The sequence below is a fragment of the Furipterus horrens genome, unplaced genomic scaffold (assembly GCF_987537825.1).
Source record: "Furipterus horrens unplaced genomic scaffold, mFurHor1.1.pri manual_scaffold_2, whole genome shotgun sequence".
Classification (NCBI taxonomy): Eukaryota; Metazoa; Chordata; class Mammalia; order Chiroptera; family Furipteridae; genus Furipterus; species Furipterus horrens.
In genome coordinates, this window is record NW_028327172.1 from 103978293 (window position 1) to 104004882 (window position 26590).

The 26590-nt window shown below is 38.8% G+C and overlaps 1 protein-coding gene and 1 non-coding gene across 2 annotated transcripts; one reads left to right on the forward strand and one right to left on the reverse strand.

Moving 5' to 3' along the window:
• Positions 1-32: 32 nt before the first annotated feature.
• On the reverse strand, positions 33-26590 carry SLC10A6 (solute carrier family 10 member 6). Its single transcript, XM_090266265.1, has 6 exons — positions 25968-26590; positions 12084-12202; positions 10430-10518; positions 7740-7915; positions 3235-3392; positions 33-1783 (listed from the first exon to the last, which is right to left on the reverse strand). Exons 1-6 carry the CDS (start codon positions 26342-26344, stop codon positions 1569-1571), a joined length of 1134 nt encoding a protein of 377 aa, XP_090122391.1. The 5' UTR covers positions 26345-26590; the 3' UTR covers positions 33-1568.
• Positions 24490-24585, forward strand: LOC150019213 (small nucleolar RNA SNORD115). Its single transcript, XR_016509467.1, has one exon. It is a non-coding gene; the product is annotated as a small nucleolar RNA SNORD115 (small nucleolar RNA).

The window sequence follows — 26590 nt, forward strand, 5'->3', positions numbered from 1 at the left end:
CAAACCAGTAAAGAAAAGAATGATTCAATATGTGATGTTGGGACAATGAGATTCTTAACACATTATACAGAAAAATAAATTCAAAATGGAATAAAATATGTACATATTTAGTCCACAAAAGTAAGAGAAAGTAGATGGGAAATATTTTTAAAAGTAAGAGAAGAGAAGGAAGATGGGTCCTACAGCGCCAGGCAGCACACACAGCAGCTGGTGAGCAAACACACTGTGTGAGCCCCGAGAAAGAGCGCCCTGAAAAGGGCCAAATACATTCTCAAAAAGGAGTTTTTTCACAATTCACAATCCACATAAAAATATGAATATTCTAACACTGGACAGATATAAGGACAAAACCATTTTTAAGAGACTACTATTGCTTAGTATGGGAAAATATACTGCACAGCAAAAGACACTAGAAAAACAAATGATGAAAGAGTAGGTGAAATGTTGACAAAACATAGGGCAAAAGGATCACTATCCACATGTGTTAAAATTTATCAATCCAAAAGGAAAATATAACAGAAAAGCAGGCAAGTGGTCATGAAAAAGACTGTACTCATAATATTTAAAATGCAATGTTAAATTAGATATTTTCACAAATCAAAATTGATCAACCTTTAGATGGTACAACCATGGGCCACCAATCCCCCTCAGGCATCGCTATGCACACAGCATTGCCAGGAGCGATCTGGCCAATGTTTCATTGTGCAGTTGGCCTGGCAACTCAAGCTGTAGGAAGTGATCCTACAGACATACTTGCAGAAAGGGAAGGGTGTTTGTAGCAGCATTGTAATGCCAATAAGTTGAAAGCTACCTACAAGTCCATGAGTAAGGAATGGTTAAATAAATTAGTCCTTCCATGCAGTGAAATACTTCCGTGAAGCCACTGTTCCAAAGAATGAGGTAAGTCATTCTTTAGACTGACATGTAAAGATGCTCCATAACATGTCATTAAGTGACTTATAAAACAGTATAAGTGGGATAATCCCAACATTTTGAAAGTGGTAAAATGTCTAAACAAAAATCAGAGGGATATACATATGCCTGTCACTGGGGAGTGAAAATATGGGACATTCACCTTTTAACCTCAGTGTTCATTAAATTGCCTCTAAATTTGTATTATATCTATAATCCAAAAAGATGTTAATCATTCAAGAAAAGGCCCCATTTTTTGTAAGAGCTGTAGGCTTCCTCACCAATGCTCCAAAGGACCTTCCCAAAGTTAAGCGGGTTCAGACTCTGTCCTTGCCCTGATATATGAGATGACACCTCCTCTACGCAGAGTCCCTGCTCTTGTGAGATTAAAATCCACGACATGAGAACGACATCACATAACAAGGGGTGTTACTCTTCACTGCTTGGGAAGACAAAAACACAGCAGCTAGTAAACCCCAGAAGAACTCCCTGGAATAGGTAGAATATATTCTCCACAAGGGATCCTGACAATATACAATCCACACAAAAATATAAATGGTCCCACAGGCCCTGCCCATGAGACCCATGCATCAGCCCTGCACTCTCCTTACTGGCTGTGGAGGAAACCAGTGTCCAGTCAGGCCAGCAAGCCCCTACTATGCACATGAAGAGATGTGGCTCATTGGCTCAAGAGTCATGGAGGGATCCATGGGCTCTGATGACCCAGGAGTTACTGCAACTTCTTCATTCACCTCCAAGAAAGCATTGGTCTCTTTGGGAGAGGTGGATTTCTTGTTATGACAGCCTTCTGCGCCACCTGAATTCCTCTTCCTCTGTTTATTCTTCAATCTCCTCTTGTATATTTTATATGCTAGATGTTAAAGCATACAAGTATTAAAAAATCACTTTAGTAAAAACAATAATTTGGTGACCTTGTGTACTGGTCAATACTTTGGGAGTATGTTTGCTTTGGGTCACATATGCAAAAACTCACAGGAGAAAAAAGAAGAGGGGGAAGGAAAATGAGAGGAAACTATGAAAGAAAATAATTCATTGTATCAAAATGGCAGTCTCTGTCCAGAGCGGACCTTTAGTGAATGAGACAGTCGTCAGGTCATTGACGGCTCATCCATTCATCCAGTCAGTCAGCAGCTCCTATGGAGTGCTGCCAGTGAGTCAGGCGCTGCCCTGGGTGCTGGAACACAGCTGGGAATGGCATGTTCCTTCCCTCACTGTCTCTTATCCTGTGGGAAAATTCAACCCCAACCATTTCTTATATTGTTAACTCAGTAATCAGTATATAATCAGTTACATCAGCAATCACTGAGACTTAGAGCCTATTCCCTGACAACAATAAAAATGACCATGGCCAAAATTTAAATAATACACATCTGTGTGTTCATATCTACCAATCTATATATATATATTTTATATGTCTCATCAATGGAAATTTCTGTCTTATACCTATTCTGTGACTCTCTTTTTTTTCCTTTTTAATTTTTTATTGTGTTTCTGTTACAGCTGTCCCATATTTTTCCCCTTTGTCCTCCTCCACCCAGCCCACCCCCCACTCCCATATTTAATCCCCACTATGTATATATATATATATATATATATATATACACACACACACATATATATGTATATATATATTTACCTTCCGTGAATCTATATATTGATTGACTCCATAATTATGTATATTTGGCTGTATGGATAGGTTAGCATACAGGGTGGGGCAAAAGTACAATAGGCTTACAGTTATGAGTAAACAAAACAGTTTATTCTTGTATTATTATTTATTTACTATTGTATTATTTTCCAAACAACTGTAAACTTACTTTTGCCCCACCCTGTATATATACACATACACACACATATACATATATATAAATAATTTCAATATTTGTATGTTATATTTCATAGTTGAAAAATACGTCACAGCCATTCAGCACAACTCTTAGTCACAAAAACACTGTGAAATAACTTGACATTGGCTCTTGATGAAACATAATAAATGTCAGTTTTGAGATAAATGATTGAATGGAGACTGAGCAAGTCCTGAAATCAAAGTTCTGATGGTGCACTGTCTTTGGTGAAGCAAACTCGTTTATAATTGTAAGCTCACTTTCCCATGGCTTTTTAATATTCTGTGAAATTTCCACTTTGTAGCAAAGGATATTGTTTATGCAATTTATTTTTCCCCAGAATGTCAGGCTAAAAATGTATCACGAGGGCACCACATGCATGTTTGGATTGAAAAAGGAGTTGGTAAGTTGCATCAATAATTTTCAATCAACTGCATCTAATGGGGGCTCTACCCACCTGCAACAATAAAAAATCCATCCAGCACCTGGAAGAGTCCATAGGCTAATGGGAAGCTAATCATCTGGACCAACTGTTCAGCAGTGAAAGATAACTGGAGCATGGTGATGCACATCTGAATATTCTGAGCTCCAGTTTCTAAGGAAATTGTCCTGCACCTACAATAAAAAATTTTTTCAAAAGTTATATCCTAGCAATAAGGACTCTTTTTAAATGTTCTCTTACACATAGCAATAAATGTCAGCTATGAGCTCAGGTCACTAAAAATGATTATTCATTCAAGGATTATTCATTTGCTTAGTGCCTACTCTGTAGGTGGTCTCCTGAGAGGCACTTGGGCATAGACCCCTGTGAACCCTGCACTGGGAATCTGCTTGAAAAGTCAAGAAATGCACACAGGAAAAGTTCAGTAATATCAACAGATGCTGTAGAAATTTAGAAAATGGGTATCAATGGTTAGAGAAGTCTTCACAGGAGAAGAGTGAGATTAAAGGATGGAAGAAGGAGAAGAGGCATTGAATGTGGGACAAAGATTGAAATTAAAGGTCCAGGGACAGTTATGAGCTTGGCCTATTCAGAGACATTGCACACGCTGAAGCCAATCTGTGCAGAGTAGTGGCTTGGGGGAGATGAGGAGGGAAAGTTGGGTTAGAGGTACAAAACAGTATAGACTAAACACTTGCAAGTAAACCTCTAGTGATAACCAAATGTCTAAAATGGCTACTTTGGTGAAAGGTTTAGTAATAAGTTTTTCCCACTTTCCTATATTTTATTAGTTTCCTAATTGCAAAAAAATGAAATAGAATAAACCTCACTTGAAAAAGAAAAAGCAGGAAAAAAAGAAAGGAAGACATAGGCAGGACCTTGGGGACTGGGTTAAGCAGTTTCATCAGTCACCAGTTCATACAGGGAATCCTCAGGTTTTTATAGATGGAAGTAAAGAGAAGAGCAGTGTTTCAGAAGGTAAACCAGCATCTCCATGCAAGCTGGATTGGAATGTGTGTGTGTGTGTGTGTGTGTGTTTATGTGATATGGGAATGAAAATGTCATCCCTGGTGGAGGACAAGTTCTATGGCTCTTATTTGCTATGCTTTCTTCACACTACCCTAACTGCTTTCAGACCCATGTCAATAACATGGTATTATTAAGCTACTAGCTGGACCTCAAATCTAGGCCAATCACTGGGAAAATGCTGTTACCTCAGTTCTGATCTTTCTTAAGCCACCAGGTGGTTAAAAAAAGAAAAGATTGCTTACTATATATTTTGCTATAAGAATACTTTCTCCCCACATTCAATTATATTTCAACCACTGAATAGTCTTTGTTCCTAACTTTGGAAACAAACCCAGATCCAAATCCTAACTACCACATTCTGGCTCAAGGAACTCAGTCAAGTTACTTAACTTCTCTGAAGGTTTTGCTCATCTGCAAAATGAGGATACTGATAATATCTATCTCTCAGTCTTAGTAAGTAAATGAGATATTCTTGGTGGAGCCCCACCCAGTACTTGTTGTGTATTAAATGTTTCCAAGTGAACAGGAAACAGCATAAAGCCAATTTTAAAAATTCCCAAACTCGACCTTTGGAATTCAACTGCATAGTTGGCTTTTCTTTGATAATTCTTTTTCAATTTTAAAATTAGTACATAATGAGAAACTTCAGGACTTCCGGCCAAGATGGAGGTCTAGACAGACACTGCGTCTCCTTCCACAACTAAGAAGAAATACAACTACCTCAAAAATAGAGACAACCAGAAGTTCCAGAAAACCGAGCTGCATGGAAGTCCAGCAAACAAAGATATAAAGACAAAATACTCATACAGACAGGTAGGAGGGGCGGAGAGAATGCAGTGTGGTGGTGGCAGCAGCGGCAGCAGCAGCAGGCTGGCAGAAAGCACAGTCACGCGTTTTAAAGGTAGGGAGGGGACACCTGGGGAGTGCTCCCAGCCCCAGACCAGACCTCACAGCTCACAGTTCCAGCGTCGGGGACAATAAAGCCTCATTGATTCTGACGGTGCAAACCAGAAGTTGGGACAGACGAAAAAACTGCCAGTCTATCAGTAGAGTCCACTTGTTTAAAGTGTCCCCAGTGTCCTAGAATGTCCGCAGACCCACCCACTCGGGGAACAACAGCCAGGGCAACAGCTGAAGGGGCGCCAGTTCCATACGGAAGTGGGACAAATACCTGGAAAAGGGGGGAGTGCGGAGCAAATGGCATTGTTCCCTCTCAGATCCCTCCCCCAAATACAGTACCATAATGTCATGAAACGGGTCTCCCATACTGACAAACACCTAAGGCTCCACCCCTTACAACATAACAGGTGCGAAAGCTCTACCTAAGATACAGAGGTAAACAAACACACAAACTTGCCAAGATGAGGACACAGAGCAGTATGGCACAAAAGAGGGAACGAATCAAGGTTCCAGTGGGAGAACTAAACAACCAGGAGATAACCAACCTAACAGATGTAAAGTTCAAAACACTGGTGATAAAGATGCTCACAGGCTAGACAGATATGCATAAGGGAAGAAGTGAAGGCTATGCTAAATGAAATGAAGGAAAATCCACACAAAACCAACGGTAAAGAGAAGGTAACTGGGGTTCAAATCAATGGTTTGCAACATAAGGAAGAAAAAACACTCAACCAGTACAGAACGAGGAAACAAGAATTGAAAAAAATGAGAAGACGCTTAGGAACTTCTGGAACAACTTTAAATGTGCCAATATATGAATCATAGGGGTGCCAGAAGGAGAAGAGGAAGAGCAAGAAATTGAAAGCTTATGTGAAAAAATAATGAAGGAATACTTCCCAAATTGGGGAAAAGAAATATACATACAAGTCCAGGAAGCACAGAGAGTCCCAAACAAGCAAGACCCAAAGAGACATCATAATTAAAATGCCAAAGGTTCAAGATAAAGAGAGAATCTTAAAAGCAGCAAGAAAAAAGTAGAGAGTTATCTACAAAGGAGTGCCTATAAGACTATCAGCTGATTTCTCAAAAGAAACTTTGCAGGCAAGAAGGGACTGGCAAGAAGTAGTCAATGTAATGAAAAGCAAGGACCTACAACCTGGATTACTCTATCCAGCAAAGCTATCATTTAGAATGGAAGGGAAGATGAAGTGCTTCCCAGACAAGGTGAAGCTAAAGGAGTTCATCATCACCAAATCATTATTATATGAGATATTAAAGGGACTTAAGAAAAAAAAGATCAAAACTGTGAACACTAAAATGACAACAAACTCACAACTATCAACAACTGAATCTAAAAAATGAAATTAACTAAGCAAACCAGATGGGAACAGAATCATAGGTATGAGGATCATTTGGAGGGTTATCAGCTGGGAGGGTGAAGGGGGATAAATGGGGAAATGGTGCAGGGATTAAGAAGCATAATCGGTTGGTACAAAATAGACAGGGGGAAGTTAAGAATAATATAGGAAAGGGTGAAGCCAAAGAACTTATATGCATGACCCATAGATATGAACTAAAGAGGGTAGGATTGCTGGAGGGAAGAGGGGTACTGGGCAGAGGGGAGCAAAGGTAAAAAAATTGGGACTACTGTAACAACATAATCAATTAAATATACTTTAAAAAATTTCTTTTTCTTCCTTCTACAAGATGGCAATCAAAATAAATACTGTTTTTCCATTCTTTTTTAACTCAAATTTATCTTTTAAGTATTTTCCAAAAGCATTAAAATTAATACATCATATTCTATCACAGAGCTGCATCAAGAATTAAATATCTCCATATTGTTATTTAAATTTTCTATTTTCACACTTATGAATAACACTGCAATTAACATCCTTGCATATCAATAGTTGTGCACGAACAGCTTCAGAAGAGTTCTAGAAGTAAAACCATTGAGTTAGCTATCAATATTTATATGGTTATTGATATAACCTGTCTTTAGAGTTTATACCAATTTGTGTTACCCCCAGTGTATACCAATGTTCATCTCATCTATTCTAATAACATGGATTATTATCATTTTTAATATTTCACAGCATTTATATATTGGTATATTCCCCAATTTGTAATGATAATATTTAAGATAAATTTCTATTTTATTTCTCAAGTTTGCCTTTTCTCTTCTTGCCCCTCATAAATAGCACTTTTTTAAAAAATCAGCACAAATATTGCATAGATGCCTAATCTCTTGGACTTGCTCATGTCAGAGAGTGATCTCTATATATAGTGACACCATCTCACTTCTCCTATTTAATTACAAGAATATGAAGAGAAAGGTGTCCTGATTACAAATAGTATTAACACTTCAGTCTTGATTTCACAGATTACAACTTCCATCAATTTGTTCTTCTTCATTTACATAAAGAATTACTATGATCTTTTCATCATCTTTATGATGAGCTGTCCTCTTCCATCCACCTTGTAAGTTCAAACTCTTTGTGTTTCCACGCACAGCCAGGCAGCAAAGCCAGCCAATGGCCATGTATTTAATTTATCCTTCTCAACAAAGTTTACAGATAATTTAACTGTACCTCTGCCAAGAATGGTGGGTAAGAAGTGCCAGCAGAAAGCCCGTGACATGGCCAATCAAAGGAAAGATGAAACTGATTGTCAGTAGGGTGATGTCTGGTTTCCAAGATTCTTTCGCCAACACCACACCAGCAACTGCGACCACCAAAAGGAGGACCCCACCAACAATGGCCCCAATCTAAAGCAAACCAATAAAATAAGTACACATAAACATCATGGTTTTTATGTCCTATGATGCAAAATCCATCACCACTCTAAAAAGCTTGAAAACTAGAAGTTTTAGAAAAAAGAGAGGACTTAAGAGACCACCAAATTCAATCTCATTTTACAGAGAATAAACCTGAGGTCCAGCATGATCAAGTGACTTGACTAAATTAGAAACTGGTAAAGTTCAACACAAATCAAAGTCTTCTTGTTTTGTGCCCAGTATTTTTTCCCTTCAAGTAGAGGATTTGGCCAGAAGGATTGGGTAGTATTTTTCATGGATAGGACATATTTGTGAAATAAGTGAAACCTGACAAGCATCAAACACCCCTACATACACCTCTTAGACATCTTGCTGGTAACCTCTTGTCTGAGACCTGCCCTGCTTGACTATCCGCCACTCTTCCCACCACCCCTTCAACCACCAATGGCTTCTTACTGCTTTGGTCCCTGCCCTTCTCACCTCGAAATGAAACTTACCCATTCTTCATTGGACAATCTGAGCTAATTAATGTACTATGAGAGGTACTGACAATTACCTCCATCCCCTCCCAAATGAATACTATTTTTTTCTTTTGTTGTTTAACAGGAACAGAAAAATCAACAAAAAAAATTTCCAGTGGTTTGAGTTTTAAATCAGATAGGAAAGAAGCAAGACCTAGAATGTTTGGGGGAAATCAAGATCTTGGCAAGCTCCCATGCACACAGAAAACTATGCACCGAGTTACAGCATCAACCTTGTTTTGAATGATTCTGCATGTGGAAGAAGGCAGTCATAGGTAACCCAAACTAAACAAAACGTCTTCAGTGTACCATAGATGCGTTCTGGGGGTCATTCTACTGTCCAAGTACAGGGACAGACTGGGCCCCCTCCTCACGGGAAGATCCTGGAACACACAAAGAAGACTTCTGATTATAAAAATCTTTCTGCATCTTTCTACCAAAAAAAAGGGATTTAAAAGTTTAAGATTCACCAAAAACTATTTGTTTAGAAAATGAATCAATCTAAAATTAAAGGAGGATTAAGAACAGAGATTGAAGATATGCCAAAATAATAATTAAAGTATCCCTTTTTTTTACTAAGGTGCTCTAGAATATTTATGCATATCATTAAATATCTTCTGCCATAAATCCTATGCAATAGTCGAAGGGGTTTTAAATCTGCTCTTTACAGATAATAAAACTGACATACAGAAAACTTATCTGATTTCTCCATTGACACTGACAGACTAATAGAGAATCTGGAAACACCAAAATCATTATTTTTAGTTTTCATTAGATGCCTTTTTTAAGAAAAATTATCAAAGGTAGAGTACTTGAAAATATGAAAAACATATTTTCTTCTCTTGTTTTAAAACAAAATTATAACCATAATCTACCACATTGGAAATTTTCTCTGACTGAAATAACAGTCACTCGTTCGTAGTCCAAATGCACAGCATGGAAGCCTTCCTCCAGCTCTCTGTACCCAACTGCTTAGTCTGCTCATCCCCCCGCTTTCTCACGTTCCTCATCTCACTGGAGAAACAGTGGGAGTTGTTCAATCTTGTGCCAACCTAGGAAAGCAGCACCCATTTGTGCAGGCACGTGGAGTGACCATACTCTGTCAGCTGGAGCCAAACAACAAGAGCTTAAACTGAACCAAACCATAAACCCCAAACTCAGATGAACTCAGATGTATTTGCTGAACCTCCAATCAGCCCCAAATGTTTATTTTTTTGTAAATGTAAAATATAACTAAAACATTTTTAAAAGCCTTCATGAAAGTAGCACGTAATACAATCCTATATCTTCTAAAACAATATATAACTGGAAAATTAGAAAGCAACCCAGGAGATTAACACTCCTGTTGAGAATGTGTTCTCTCCGGCTAGGTATTTTTAAAAGCCATTTACAAGGACAAAGACAACTCTGGAAAGTCAAGAGGAGACAGGAGGTTCCAGCTGCCATTATTCCATGGCCTCACTCCCCAATGTGTCCTAGGTGATTTCATTGTGAAAGTTCATGTGGTCAGCAGCCTTGCCTATGTGTACAAACTACAACTTTAGACACTCCCCCAGGAATGTTTCTGAAAGACAGCCCTTCAACCTGCTCTTCCATGAAACCAGCTCTACTCCCTGAACACCGGGAGCCATTTCACACACACCTGAACAGCTTTCACCTTGACAGCACCTATGTGAAGCCTTGTGAATGGATAGGCCCTGGGTTCTCTCTGACCACACACAGGCCTTCACTTTTCTATCACTCCAGTAAGAGTCCCACACTTTTCAGGGTGTCATAAGCTTGGTTTATGGGTCTATGCGAGTGACAGAGCAAGGCTTAGAGAAACAGAGGAAATATGGTGGTTGGATCTAAAATGTAGGCCACGTAAGAAAATTGCTGGGTGTGGGACTGTATTTGACTGGCTCATTTGTTCCAGTCATTGCTACATCTTCCTGTCAGGTCTCTGAGGCTGAGGGTGTGCTAACTGCCAGGTGGAGATGCTTACCTTGAGAATGATTTTGGATTGTTTTGTGCATCTATAATTTACATAGACACCGAAGGCCACAGGAATGGTCAGGCACACAAGGGAAATTCCTGAACAGAAGAAAAACCTGTTAGACGGTATCCTCTCTCACCCTAACTGCCCAGTCTTCAACAATTTCTATTTCAATTAGATAAAACCTTTAATTTAAGCTGCATTTTTTTCTGCATCCACCTCTAATTTTTTTTCTAATCTTTGGAAGACAGTTTTTGAAGGATATATGATACTACTGAATACCACCAGACTTGGACCATCACTTCTCTCAGAATCCTTCTGACAATCACATGGAATTTTATAGATAACTAAAAATGGAAATGTCAGAAAACAGAAGGACCATTTTTAATCTGTGATATTCTTTGTTTCTATGTATGGGCTCACCCTCTACAACCATAGCTATTATTCCCTACTTGAAGCCAATAGATCATTTGCTTCGCAAAGTAAGAATTACTGTTTCAAAAATAAAGAAGAGCATTTGTTAGACATACCAAAGCAATTTCTCATATTCTCCAGGTGTAGCTTGGTAACCCAAAAGCAGGTAGGAAAAAAATGCCTTGTAATTAGCACAAGTGAATAAAGGCATTGAAGGCAGGCTAAGTAGAGCAGGGGTCAACTTGCCACAGCCCCCATACACTGACACTTCCAGTGCCAACGCCAAATCTGGCCAAATGCCTGTAACACTGGCTCCAAAGTTATATAAATAGCTCATATTTTGGGTTTTAATTATTTATGTGTGCCTCTTAGAACATTATCAAAACAAACTAGATTAATTAACTTATTGATCAGAAAAGGATGCACATAAAATCGTGATTTCTAAATTAAGATTTCACTCAAATTTTACATATTAAATTTTCTCCTGTTATCAGGAGATAGCTGTAGTTGTGGTTGTGAAATATGGACCATGAAATATAAGCGCTCCAGGTGCTTACTTGAAACTCCAGAATGACACTTAAGAGTTTTAAGAATCATAATTTCTACTACTCTGACCAAACTAGAATTAGAACAGTCAGATAGTTTCAACAAGTTTTTCTTCCAAGCCTAGTGAATCCCCAGAAATCTCTAGGAAAAGGGCAGGGTTTAATGAGAAATAATATTCAGGAAAGGAGATAAAGAAAAAGATATGGGTAATAGTTGTGACATGTAGAAGCACTTTAATAATCAACAGGAATCTTTTTTGTTGACCAGTAAAGAAGTCAAGGCTGACAGGCAATGTGAAAGGTGGAGCTGTGGGAACTAAGTTCTCATCTGAGCCACTGTGATCCAGTTAACCTTCTAGTCATAATGAGTCCAAATGCTTTAGGGTAAATTATATAAGATTTTTAAATAATTAAGTTTTCTGACTTTATTTTTTGAAGTGAACTCTTGTAGGAGTTAAGAGCTTAGATTTTGCAGCCAGATTCCTGATTCAGAATTCTGGTTTTGCCCTTACCAACTGCACAACCTTGGCCAAGTCATGTACCTCCTCTAATCCTGAAAATGTAGGAAATGGAACTAGTAATAAAATCTGTATTGTAGGATTATTTAGAGAGTTGAAACATAAAGAAGACACAGAGTAAACAATAGCCATTATTCTTATCATCACCATTCCTAGTACTATCTCATTTCACAAGCTCATACATACCTATGTTCTGATATGGAATGGTGAAATTCTGGTCAACATTCCAGGACAAGGTGTAGAGATAAAGGCAGAGTGGCATCATTCCCAGGGCAGCCACTGTGGAACAGGTTGTCATACTGATGCTAAAAGTAAAATTAAAATAATGTGTAAGGAGGAGAGTTTGAAATGAAGAAGTTAGCCCCACACCAAAAGCAATTCCCAGACACAACATCTTATTGCCATTATTCCATGACAATGGGTAACTTACTTGAAGCTCACTCCTGTCTTATTATTCAACAAATGATGTCTGCCCTTGTGGTCTAGAAAAAGGTTTCCAGCAGTTCTTGACATCCATCAAGTAACTCCTACTTACTTGAGGATATACTTGTCCTAAACATTTTGCTAATTATAGTAATAAGGATTTTTCCCTTATACAGTTCTTTTCTATTGAGATACAATTTATAGACCATAAAATTAGTCATTTTAAAGCATTTTTAGTATATTCACAAGGTTGTGCAAAAACAACACTACCTATTTCTAGAATACTTTTATCAAACAAACAAAAAGAACGCACTCCATTAGCTGTCACTCCCCATTTCCTTCTTCCCCCAAACCCAGTCAACCAATAATCAATCTCCTTTCTGTCTTTTTAGGATTGCCTTTTCTGGACATGTCTCATAAATTCAATTATACATGTATCTGGCTTCTTTCACTTGGCATATTTTCAAGGTTCAGTCATGTTTTAGCATGTATCAGTAGTTCAATCCTTTTATGACTGAATGTTATTTTGATTGCTGTATAATTACACTGTATGAAATAAGTTAGTGCTTCATAAATTTGTAATACATTGTTTTTATTTTTCCAAATACATAAGGTCTTATTATTTAAGTCTTTACTTTTTTAATTAGAGAAAAGCACTTGGTTACACATTAAAATACATAAGCATGCATAATGAGAGACCAGGAACTGGAGAGCAGAGCTTTGGAAGGGTCCCCTGCTCAGACCTGGAAAGAGGGAGAAGAGCGCACAGCACTAAGGGAAAGCTCAGACAGAGATGTGGTAGAGAGCCAGGAGGTACATTCCATGAAAGCAAAGAAATGAGAGCTTCCAACTAAAGGCAAAATGCCAACAAAAGCAGGAAGGGACACACAGGAGACATCCGGCCAAGATGGAGGCCTAGACTGACATGCTCCATCTCCCTCCACAACTAAGAAGGATACAACTACCGCAAAACTAAAGACAACCAGAAGTCCCAGAAAATCAAGCTGCATGGAAGTCCAACAAACAAAGATATAAAGAAGAAATACTCACCCAGATAGGTAGGAGGGGAGGAGCCAGGGCAGAGAGGGGTGGCGGCGGCAGCAACGGCAGCAGTAGCAGGCCGGCGGAAAGAGCAGTCATGCATTTTAAAAAGCCAGGAGGGACACCTGGAGAGCGCTCCCAGCCCCAGACCAGACCTCACAGCTCACAGTTCCAGTGCTGGGGAAAATAAAGCCTCACTGCTTTTGACTGTGCAGACCAGTGGGGTCTGGGGGCACAGGAAGAAACGGCCAGTCTATCAGTAGAGTCTCCTTGTTTAAAGGGCCCCCATGGTTCTAGAACATCCACACACCCACCCACTCAGGGAACGATGGCCAGGGCAACAGCTAGGGAGGTGCCAGTCCCATACAGAAGTGGGAGAAGTGCCTGGAAAAAGGGTGAGTACTGAGCAAGTGGCATTGTTCCCTCTCAGACCCCTCCCCCGCATACAGCGCCACACATGGTGAAAACAGGTCGCTCTGTATTGACAAATACATAAGTCTCTTCCCCTTAAAACATAACAGGTGCAACAGCTCTACCTAAGACACACAGGCAAATAAACACAGGAGCCTGCCAAGATGAGAAGACAGACAAGTATGGCCCAAAAGAGGAAATAGATCAAGGTTCCAGTGAGAGAACTAAGTGACGAGGAGATAACCAACCTAACAGATGAGGAGATAGCTTACATAACAGATGTAGAGTTCAAAACACTGGTGATAAAGATGCTCACAGGCTTGAAAGATATGTGTTAAGTACAGCAAATGCATAAGGAAAGAAGTGAAGGCTATGCTAAATGAAGTGAAGGAAAATTCACACAAACCAATGGTGAAGAGAAGGAAACTGGGGTTCAAATCAATGGTTTGGAACATATGTGAGAAAAAAACAGTCAACCAGTACAGAATGAGGAAACAAGAACTGAAAAAAATGAGGAGAGGCTTAGGGACTACTGGGACAACTTTAAACATGCCAACATCCGAATCATAGGGGTGCTAGAAGGAGAAGAGGAAGAACAAGAAATTGAAAGCTTATGTGAAAATATAATGATGGAAAGCTTCCCAAATTTGGCAAAGGAAATGCACATACAAGTCCAGGAAGCACAGAGAGTCCTGAACAAGCTAGACCCAAAGAGGACCACACAAGATACATCATAATTAAAATGTCAAAGGTTCAAGATAAAGAGAGAATCTGAAAAGCAGCAAGAGAAACGGAGAGTTATCTACAAAGGGGTGCCTAAAAGACTATCAGTTGATATCTCAAAAGAAACTTTGCAGGCAAGAAGGGACTGGCAAGAAGTATTCAATGTGATGAAAAGTAAGGACCTACATCCAATATTACTCTATCCAGTAAAGCTATCATTTAGAATGGGAGGGCAGATGAAGTGCTTCCCAGACAAGGTAAAGCTAAAAGAGTTCATCATCACCAAGCCATTATTATATGAAATATTAAAAGGGACTAATTTAAGAAAAAAGAAGATCAAAACTATGAACATTAAAATGACAACAAACTCAACAACGGAATCTAAAAAATTAAAACAAAATCCAACTAAGCAAACCAGAATAGGAACAGAATCATAGGTATGGGGATCATTTGGAGGGTTATCAGCTGGGAGGGGGAAGGAGGAGAAATGGGGATACGGTGCAGGGACTAAGAAGCATAATTGGTTGGTACAAAATAGACAGGGGGAAGTTAAGAATAATATAGGAAAGGATGAAGCCAAAGAACTTATGTGCACTACCCATGGACATGAACTAAAGAGGGTGGGATTGCTGGAAGGAAGAGGGGTACTAGGCAGAGGAGAGCAAAAGGAAAACAATTGGGACTACTGTAACAAATAATCAATGAAATATGCTTAAAAATAATTAAAATAATGCTCTTCCAAGTACAAATGTGAATAACATTTTAAGGAGCAGTTATTTATCTGATTGGGGCCCTTTTCAGAAATCCAGACTTAGGTAATTTGCAATTATTTGTATACAATCCTTCCCCTCTTTTATTTTTCTATTAAGCAGTCCTGTTTCACACATGTTTGTTCAACTAATTAAGGTTTATTCTCCTTTTTTTCCCTTCCTTTCTGAAGTAATCAAATAATACACATCACTCTGGAACTTGGTTACTTTTTTTTTCTCCTCTTAATATCACAGACATCATTTCAGGATAACACATATAGCTTAAGTTCATTATTTTAAAAATTGCAGAGTACACTATAATATAAATATGCCATAATTTCTTCAATCACCTAGTTAATGATGAAATAATTGCTTTGAGTGTTTTTCCATTATAAACAAGTTGTAATAAACATTTTTTTACATATTTCATTTGAAATAATTCTTTAATTTCTGGGGGATAGATTTCCAAAATTGGAATTGCTATGTCAAAACTCTTTTTTATTTTAAGACAGTACCAGATTATTTTTCAAAAAGAATGACCAATTCTTTTCAATTCTCATGAGAACACTTGCACTGAAAGATGTATTTCGCTGTTATTTTGTTACACACAACTCTCAATGTAGTCACGTTTTCTTTCATGTTTGCTGGCCTCTTAGAGATCCTCTCTAAACAGTCTTGCTTGTCTAATTTTTTTCTTTTCTCAACTTGTAGGAGCTCTTTTTAAATTAGAGTACATATCATCATCTATAATACAAATACCTTTGCCAAGCTTTTGTATATTATTATGTTTCAGAACCCTATACAAAGTCATATGGATTTATTATGACTTTTGCCATAATAAATAATTAACAGTGACACAGTCAAGTCTGCCTATCTTATATGGCTTCTGACTTTCTTGTCTTGTTAAAGATTTCCTCCCCTTATCCTGAGGTTATTCAAATATTGCCCCCACTTTTTACTTTTTTATACGTTGATATTTTTATGTTTATATTTTTAACTCATGTAAAACATGTATTATATGTGGTGTAAGGTATGAAGTTAATCTACTGTTTTCTATATTAATAGGCAAGTGTGTCAATACTATTTACTAAATGAACAATTTTTCACTAACTTTAAGTGCCAACTTCAATAGACATTAAATGTTCAAGTATATTCAGAGGGCAGGACTTCAAGTCAAGATTGAGGCATAGCCCTGGCTGGTGTGGCTTAATGGATTTGAGTGCCAGCCTGTGAACCAAAGGGTCACTGGTTCGATTCTCAATCAGGGCACATGCCTAGGCTATGGGCCAGGTCCCCAATTGGGGACACACAAGAGGCAACCACACATTGAAGTTCCTCTCTTTGTCCCTCCCTTCCCCTCTCTCTAAAAATAAATAAAATCTTTTTTAAAAAGATGGAGGCATAGGTAGATAAGCTTCGCCTCCTTGCACAACCACAAAAAGAAATACAACTAAATCTCGAAAACAAAAACATCCAGAACTGTCAGAAAATTAAACTGCACGGAAGTTGAAAAAACCAACGATTGAAAGAAGCCACAACTATCCAGAGAGGTAGGAGGGGCGCAGACAGGCAGAGAGAGGAGGAGACACAGTGTGATGTGGAGAGGCAGCAGTGGTGGTGAAACGGGCACTGGCTGTCCCACATTCATGTGTGGTGGATAAAACCAGGAAAGATACTCTGGGAACAAGTGATCCCAGCCCCAGGCACAGTCCTGGGCTTCAGCACTGGGAAGATAAATCCCCATAACTTCTGACTGTAAAAACCCGTGGGGTTTGGGGTGGCAGAAGAAACTGCCGGATTTTCAGAAAACCTTGTTTAAAGGGCCTGCACAGTCTTACATTGTATGCCAGACACGTAAAATAACATTTTTAACAAACTGGGCATAGAGTGCCTTTATCTTTCATAATAATGATGAAGAATACATTCTAAGGTAAGAAAATCAAAGTTTCATTAAGAAAATTCAATTTATAGTGATTTTACATAACAACAAAATTCACGCGCATATTTCAAAAAATCACCCGCTCCCACCATAATGTGTCAGCACTAAACGCTGACATACAATGTGTTAAAACATGCAAACCCATCCACTCTGGGATTCAACACCAAGGCAACAGCTGGAAGGGTGCCAGTTACATAGGGGGAGTGAATGAAGTGACTGGAAATGGGGCAAGTGCCAGGCAAATCACCAGAACCCAAGCAGAGGCATTGTCTCCTCTCCAAGCCCTCCCCACACACAGAGCCACAAAGTGGTGAAGTGGGTTACCCAACCCTGGCAGTTATGTAAGGCTCCACCCCATAGAATTTACAGGTGCTTTTTACAAGGAGTCAAAGCAGCTCTACCTAATACATAGAACAAACACCGGGAGACTGCCAAATTGAGGAGACAAAGAAATATGGCCCAAATTAAAAACAGGACAAAACCCCAGAAAAAGAACTAAATGAAACAGAGATAGCCAACCTATCATATGAAGAGTTCAAATCGCTAGTGATCAAAATGCTCAAAGAACTCACAGAGTATGGCAACAACATAAAGGAAGAAATTAAGGCTACACCAGGTGAAATAAAGAAAAAACTACAGAGAATCAACAGTGAAGGGAAGGAAGTTGGGATTCAAATCAATGATTTGAAACATAAGGAAAAAATAAATATTCAACCAGTACAGAATGAAGAAACAAGAATTAAAAAACAAAAAATGATAGCATAAAAAGACCCTGGGGCATCTCCAAATGTGCCAACATTCAAATCATAGAGATGCCAGAAGGAGAAGAGGAAGAGCAAGACATTGAAAACTTATTTGAAAAAATAATGAAAAAAATACTTCCTTAATTTGGCAAAGGAAATAGACATACAAGTCCAGGAAGCACAGAGAGTCCCAAACAAGCTGGACCCAAAGAGGACCACACCAAAACACATCATAATTAAAATGTCAAAGGTTAAAGGTAGAGAGAGAATCCTAAAAGCAGCAAGAGAAAAGCAGATGACTAACTACAAAGGAATCCCCATAAGACTGTCAGCTGATTTCTCAAAAGAAACTTTGCAGGCAAGAAGGGACTGGCAAGAGGTATTCAAAGTGATGAAAAGCACAGACCTACAACCTAGATAACTCTATCCAGAAAAGCTATCATTTAGAATGGAAGGACAGATAAAGTGCTTCCCAGACAAGGTAAAGCTAAAGGAGTTCATCATCACCAAACCATTATTACATAAAATGTTAAAGAGACTTACTTAAGAAAAAGAACATTAATAAGGCAACAAATTCATAATTATCAACAACTGAATCTAAAAAAAAAAAAAAAAACTAAGCAAACAACTAGGAAAGGAACAGCATCATAGCTATGGGGATCATTTGGAGGGTTATCAGCTGGGAGGGGAAAGAGGGAGAATGGGGTAAGGGTGCAGGGATTAAGAAGAACAATTGGCAGGAACAAAATAAACAAGGATATGTTAAGAATAGTAAAGTAAATGGAGAAGCTAAAGAACTTATATGAAAGGGGGAAGCGGGAAAGCTTGTATGTACGAACCATGGGTATGGACTTGGGGGGGGATTGCTGGGGGAGGGAGATGCTGGGTGGAGGGAAGTAAAGGGGAGAAAGTTGGAACTATTGTAACAATATAATCAATAAAGTCGTCGTCGGCAGCCGTCCGTCTCGAGAGATGATGGTGTAACTTCTTAAGAGTCTATCTGCACCACCGAGAATGGTTGTGCAGTCCGACTCGGGAGTGACACGATATCTGTCTCTTCCCGTGTTGAATCGACATCTTGCGATGACGCTGGAGTGTCCTCTCCAGTGGAGCTGAAGCTACAGAGCCTGGGCAGGGTGATATGGAGGGTCTGCTGTTGCCCATGCAGCAGACCCCCCCTCTCTTCGCAGCTGAAGGATCCAAGGGAAAGACGGAGTCAATACAGTTTGGCTTCAGGTGCACCGCAGGAGTTGCCGGTGTTGACTACAACGTCAAACCGCCTTAGGGACTCCGGCTCCGGATTTTCTGTCGGGGTTTACTCCCTTAGCCTTTCCCCTGAAGAGGTATGCCGCAAGGCAGCGGAGGTTTTTTGGAGTCAGAGTTTTCCTTCTCTGATGTGCCCTGACTGGAAGATCGAACCAGCGACACTTAGCTCGCAGGCCGACGCTCAATCCACTGAGCCAAACCAGCCAGGGTTAATCAATAAAGTACATTTAAAAAAAATAAATAAATAAAGTACATTTAAAAAAAAAAAGAAGAACTTATATGGACGATCCATAGACATGAACTCAGGGGGCAGGGAGGCTGTTGGAGGGAAGCTGGTTACTAGGCAGAGGGGAGGCAAAGGGGGAACAATTGAGACAATTGTAATAACATAATCAATAAAATATACTTAAAAAATAAAATAAAAATAAAAAATTCAAGTGTATTCAAAATGTTCTTTTTCCTTAACAAATACCAAATTGTTTAAATTACAGTGCTCTATATAAGTTTTTCTCTTCAAACTTTTCTTATCAGTTCTCGCATATATTTTATTCCACATGAAATTTGAAATCATTTTATCCTATTAAGAATACTTACCCTGAGCAAAGATGTCTTCCTGGCTAGATAGCAGACAAAGGAAGAAAAGCAGTTTGGCACAGTTCTCAAACCTCTGTATTTATTAAGAGTGTGGGTCTGGGAAGCTTTTGTAAATTCCTAGTCCATGATAATGCTATATTCCTTGGCTTTTCATTTGACCAAGTTTTGTAAGAAATTCCATATTATATCACTTCACTCTTGAACTTCTGTAGAACTTGCACGGCATATTCTCCCAGCATGGGTTTGGCTCAAATAGCAGAAAGGTAAGATTCATGACTAAAAATGTGAGATTTACATCAGACTGAGTCTACCTCCTTGATTACGTAGGTTACTGCCTCCATCCGTATACAATTGTTCAAGCCCATGATGCTCATGGGAATGGTCGAGGACGGCAACAGATGATCCTGGTGCTCTGGCAACTGTTATAAGTGACAACAAAACTGCAAAAGCACACAGTAGATATGTGTGCATGCAGTGGAAAGTCACATCTTTTGTTTTGCTGCCATGAGATTCCAACATAGTATAAACAGAGGTCATGACTAACTGGGTTTCTTGGCTGTTCACATATAAATTGTTGAAGAAATCTGACTTTGATATAACAAGATTCTACTTGCACTAAGAATGACATCACCATCCCCAAACTATTATAGAAAACAAATAATGAGAGAAACAAATAAATCCTGTACCTCCCTTAAAACATGGAAATTATATATATACACATTAGTTAAAATGTAGTGTCAATAAGTATACCACTTTGCAACTGGGATTTAAATTATTAATATGTTTTAGTTTTAAACCAATAAAATCCATGAACTTCAAAAACTATGACAGTATACACTTACTTCCCCACTGAAAAACTTTTTTAATTATCTGGATAGCCAGATGGAAATGGAGCATGCTATAAGATCAGGTCAACACACTTGGCGCTAGAAAAGAACTCAAGGCCAGGTTTTCCATCCCGAAATATGCATGTTACTCCTGTCTGTTGCCTCTCAATAACAATAACTAGCATTTACTGAACACTAACTGCTAAGTAGTATACTTCATGCTTTTAGATACATTTTTTCTTTTCATCTATACAACAACTCTAGATGTAGGTATTATTTCCACTGTATAAAAAAGAAAACTAAGGTACAGTTACAGAAATTTACACAAAGTCACATGGATTCAATCTAAGTTCTGTCTCTTAAAATGATCTTCCATTCTCCACCAGGCCATGTCAGACAAACCTGAAGAATCTGAAGTCCTATTTCCAGAGTCTCTGCTGAAGAACCAAGAGCTTCTTTAAAGTTCAAAGGTCACTGAACCCCTGAGGCTCCACCACCACCAGTGGTCAGAGTCCTTTCTCTGCAACTGAGGACACAAATACATCCGCAGGGGAAAACTGGACCTCGTATATCAAACGTTGTCAAACTAGAGACATGGGAGCTGTCTTGAGTTGCACCAGTAAATGCATTGCATTTCAAGAGACTTTGTAACACACACACACAAGCAGTCAGAAACTTTCCTTCAGTCATTCACTCAATGTTGATCAAGCAGCTACCACCACCAGCTTGCCCCTGAGCATGCAGAGATAAACAAGCCTTCAAGGAACTTTTAGACCCAGTGGGTGAGGCAGATAAGTAACCCAACTATCACAAGGCTTTCCAAAAGATGTCATGGAAAATTATGTATTTGGTGCTATGGGGACGGAGAGGAGAGGCATTTCTGTTGAATATTTTCAGGAGAAACATTCAAAATGAGGGTGTGGAGAGCGAGACACTTAGACTTTATAATTTGCTTTTCTTTTCCTGTTGTTACAAGATAACTAACACTTCTGGTTTATTCCCAAAAGAAGTGAAAGCAAAGACTCCAAACGAAATTTACACACCCATGTTCATAACAGCTTTATTCACAATAGCAAAAAGGTGGAAACTGCCCATGTGTCCATGGATGGAAAAATGGATAAGCAAAATATGATACATACAGTGAATTACTATGCAGATTTTTAAATAAAGGAAATTCTGACACATGCTACAACATTGATGCATTTTGAAGATATTATGTATGCTAAGTGAAATAAGTTATACACAAAAAGACAAATATTTTACGATTTCACTTACAGGAGATGTCTAGAGTAGTCAAATTCATAGAGACAGAAAGTGGAATGGTAGGTGCCAGGGGCTGAAATTAAGAGGGAGTTATTGTTTAACAAATAGTTTCAGTTTGAGAAGATGAAAAAGTTCTAGAGATGGATGATGGTGATAATCATACAACAATGTGAATGTATTTAATGCCATTGAACTCTGCATTAAAAAATGGTTAAAATAGTAAATTTTATGTTATATATATTTCCCCATTACCCCCCGCCCAAAAAAAGGCCTCAGACAGTCTAACCCACTGATTTCACAAAGAAGATAACTGATATCCAGGGAGGTAAATTGCTCAAAGGCACAGAGCTCTTCGAGTGGAGACTAAAACACAGACCACTACTACACTGTTCTCTTGCTTACCCCACATAATAATATAACTTATATACCATTTTGTGCCAGGTGCAGTTCTAAGCACTTTATATATATTAACTCATATATATAGTGAGGAAACTGAGAATTAAAGAGTTTACATAAGCTACTGTGATGACCCAGTTAGTAAGTGATAGATCTACTTACTGGTTCCAGAGTGGTGCACTCACCTACTACACTATACTGCCAGATCTTCGTTTTCATGTCCTACCCTCAAAGGCAAAAATTCTGTCCATCCTTACTAGATTGCAAATATATTCCCAGATGTTCACTCCTCTCTTATTCATGTCATCTGCAGTGTGACTTTGCAGCTTACCATATCAAGAGGCAGAATCTATCATACTTCTTCATTTCTTGAATCTGGGCTGGCCTTGAAATTTGCATTGGTTGTTGGAATGCAATGAAAGTAATGATAAACTGGTTTCAAGCCCAGACCTTTAGAGGTCTTGTATGCTTCCTCTTTTTCAGAATCCTGCCATTGTCATGTGATTAGGTCTAGCGCCTGCTGGAGAATGAGAAACCACCTGGAGGAGAGCCCAGATGTCACAGCTGAGACCGGCTAAGACCAGTCTACATTTAGCCAGTCCACAAATATGTGAGAGAGCCCGGCACAATCAGCTGACCTCAGTCCAGGGGAAGAATAATTTCTTAGATTGCCCATACATATGGGCCAATTGCTTCCCAGTAGTTATAACGAAGGAAAACATTTGATTTGGAATACACTCAGGCCAGTTGGCTTTCCAGACTGTGGAAACAACACAGGCAAAAAGAAAGATGGAAAAGGGTGGATGTGTTTAGAGAACAATGACTATCCCATTAAACTATAGACCAATTGTACTTAAAGGGTTAATGGGAAATAAACCTTGAGAAATAGGTTAGACCTGGCTTAGTTTCTACCCAGTTTAGTAGGTGTTGAGAAGCCTTTATATGTACGCTCATTTTCTCCTTACAATACCATAAAGAATGTACTATGACTTCTAGTTACAGAAAAGAGGTCCCAAGTCAGAATTTAAATATAGGCAATCGGAGCCCCGAGCCTGCCTTATCCACTTACTACAAAACCATGATGGAGACAGTGAAGGTGGAGAGAACATTGTAAAGATACTGCAACTGGCCAAGAAAGAAACTGTGAGGCCCTGACCTGAGGTAATGGCAGTGGCGAGAGATGGAAAATAATAGCTATGGGTGACATGCAAGAGGATGGGCTACTTGGAGAAATGCAAGTAGATTAAATGAACTCAGAGTTAAGGCATGAGAAACATGTTTGAGGTCATCTGCAGAGAGCCAGATCTCAATTTCCTCGTTTGTAAAATGAAGTTGTTCCAAAATCTTGAATTTTATCTAGCATGCAAAACAGAATTTCTATCTATAGCAATATATTGGTTTTATTGAAAAGTTTTTTGGGGTTTTATTTTTTATTTTTATTTTTTTTGGCAGTCAAGTGGAAAGAAACATAATGAATTTGGATGTTATTTCATTCAATAACACTGATTTTTCTTCTTTTTTGCAATTTTGCTGAGATTTAAGATTTTATTACTCTTGTATCTATAAACTTTTGAAAATCTAATATTTAGTCCCTATTTTTAAATGTCAATTCTTGCATATTTTTTTGCTTGTTTTTGTTTCATTTGTAAGACTCAAAATCAAAGTTTTTAAAGAAAAATAATAGAGTAGCTAACATTTATTGTATAGCCACTATGTGCCTGGCATTCTGAATATATATTTTCTCTTTAAAATACAGCCTAGTGAAGAATAAGTAATTTTAACACCATTTTAAAAATGAGGAGATGGGGCTTATAGGTTAAATAATTTGACCAAAGTTAAAGCTAATTAAGGGAAGTAAAATGAGCTTTATCTTTTATAGACTTCCTACTCATTGGTGTTTTTATTACAATGTTGGCTAATAAGAAATGAAGGTAATAAAGGTTCTCTTTCCCAGAACTGAAGTGGTTGAGAACATTGTTAGAAGATTTACGCTCCTATTTGGAACAGAAGATCTAGTGCATTAGTAAATGGCACAGAAGAAAGTACGTGAACTACAGCCTGCTGAAAAACAGATGTGAATTCAATCTGAGTTCTGCCATACTCATTTGTAGCATTTGGCAACCACATGCCACATCTGAGTCACAATTTTCTCAGCTGTAAAATTCAGTATAAAAAAAGGTCATGTACCAGGTTATTATGAGAGTCAAGAAGAGAAAGGGGTCAATGATGAGAACTCACATTGTCTTGAAGAGAGATGATGACTTTAAAAAGAAAGAGAGAAAGAGAATTCATGAAAGCATCTACTTTGTGCCTACCAAGGTATTCAATGATTATGTTTCCTTGTTCTTTCCAAAATGTTCATATCCCAGAAGTTATGGCTGACAAATGGACTTTACATAAAGAATATTTATCATTTCCTAATTATTATATTAATGATCATCTTTATTGAATTCAAATTAGCAATGCCTATCAGTGGGGCTTATTTTTTAATTAGCAAGGCATCACGTGATTCTTTTCAAATCTCTGATAAGTGGGTAACTAAAAACATTGCCATATTAAGATTAATCATTGGTCTGCACCCATTAACATTTATAGGTGAACTATGTTCCATATGTTACACATTCAGCACATGCAGAAAACTTAGAAACCCACACCTGCAGCTGACTTACTAACGATAACTCTCAGCACATGCACAGTCAGCACCTCTGATTCATTCATTCATCAAATAATAAATCTCAACTAAATGACATACACATCAAACAAAGATTTAAATTTATAAGTAGTTCTTTCCCTAGCAGGACATAAAACTGTTTGTTCATCAGTAAGCAAAGAATCTAGAAAGACCACTGGTTTTAGTTCTTTCATTTTTCCATTGTGACTCCTCTATTTTTTTCCTAAAAGGTCCTCTTGTGTTTCTATCACAGCATCTGATTAATTTATCCTCATTAAAACGTAAATGAGTGATAAAGCCTAATGTCTCCTAGGGGTATTTGTTTACACCGTAATTGGGAATAAAGCCACTGGCTTAAGGACTGAGATTCTCCTGATGAATGTTAAGGATGTGAAAAGTAACAAGAAAGAGTGTTTTAGTCATAAGTCTATGTTGTTCTTCAAGACAACTCAATAGGCCACCACCAGCACTTAAAACAGGCTATGTCAACCACATAACCCTAAACTCCTTCATTCAGTCCCCCCAAAACATGGATTTCATAATGTAGGTGTGCAGGCAACATTTGCTGATTAGTGCTACAAGGGCCCCACTCCAGTTATTCCACCACCACCCCCCCTCACCATGACTGTCACACCACCGCTTCCAAGCCAGAGTCGTTAGCTTCCGGGATTCTCAGCCTATGTCCTAGGAGATTGTGAAGCCTGTTGTTAAAGCTGCCAGTGAGGGTGAGAATGAGTTTGTGCCTAGGAAGGGCCGTTGGGTGAGGAGGAAACCTACTTCCACTACTGCATGTAAACCAAACACCACTACTCAGGAAAGTAGTTGCCAATCAGAGGACAATCACAACAAAGTCAATTTTAAGCTCAGAAAGGAAAGTTCTTCCAGGGCTGAACAAGCCTCTGTGAAATATTTCCCACTCAGATCCCCACCTAAAAATTGGCAGATATTTCAACACAAAAACTGTCAGTTACCTCCCACGCCCGGACAAAGTGCTATCAGGGGAAGACTGAGCAGTATAACTTACCTGAGATCCATATCTCCATCAACCCAGAAGGTGAAGATGTTAGAGATGGTTCCCCCTGGGCAGCATCCCATGACGAGAACTGCAATAGCTTGGACAGGCTTCACAGAAAAGCTGATGGCCAGAAGATAGGCTATCAGAGGCATGAGCCCAAACTGGCAGAGCAGTCCCACAGCAATGCCCCAGGGTCTCCTGATGTGCGACCATAGCTTCCGGACCTCCACAGAGCACCCCAGCGAGAACATAAGCAGGCCCATCATCACGGCTGACACAACTGTGAAAACAAGTTCCAGGTTCCCAGGTGCCTGGAGCCCCACTGGCCGCTCCTCCTCTGAGCTGCTGGCAGGGCAGGCTGAGCTGTTGGAACAATTTGCTCTCATGTCCTCATCTCCTTAAGGCAGCATTACAAATGAACATCTGCCAAGATGGCTGGGCAGGTCTATCCTGCCACGTTTTGTAATAATGCAACAAAGTCACCTGTGGAGAATCATTCCAATAGCTATTGGCCAGCCAGGAGATTCATCCTAATCTGATCAATTTCTTTACGACTGGCATTATAAAAGCAATTACCATGGCCACAACACGTATAATAAACTGCGTATGGTAAGTAAGGCTTTCCACTTCTG

Bases quoted from the DNA above. Each gene is read 5' to 3' on its own strand.
- SLC10A6 (XM_090266265.1), bottom strand. From the start codon at position 26,344: ATGAGAGCAAATTGTTCCAACAGCTCAGCCTGCCCTGCCAGCAGCTCA. The intron at 3,393-7,739 runs GTACAGTTAAAT...TTTTTATTGTAG, and splicing joins ACCCACCATTCTTGGCAGAG to GTGCAGGACAATTTCCTTAG. The intron at 1,784-3,234 runs GTGGGTAGAGCC...TTTAACATCTAG, and splicing joins TGGATTTTTTATTGTTGCAG to CATATAAAATATACAAGAGG.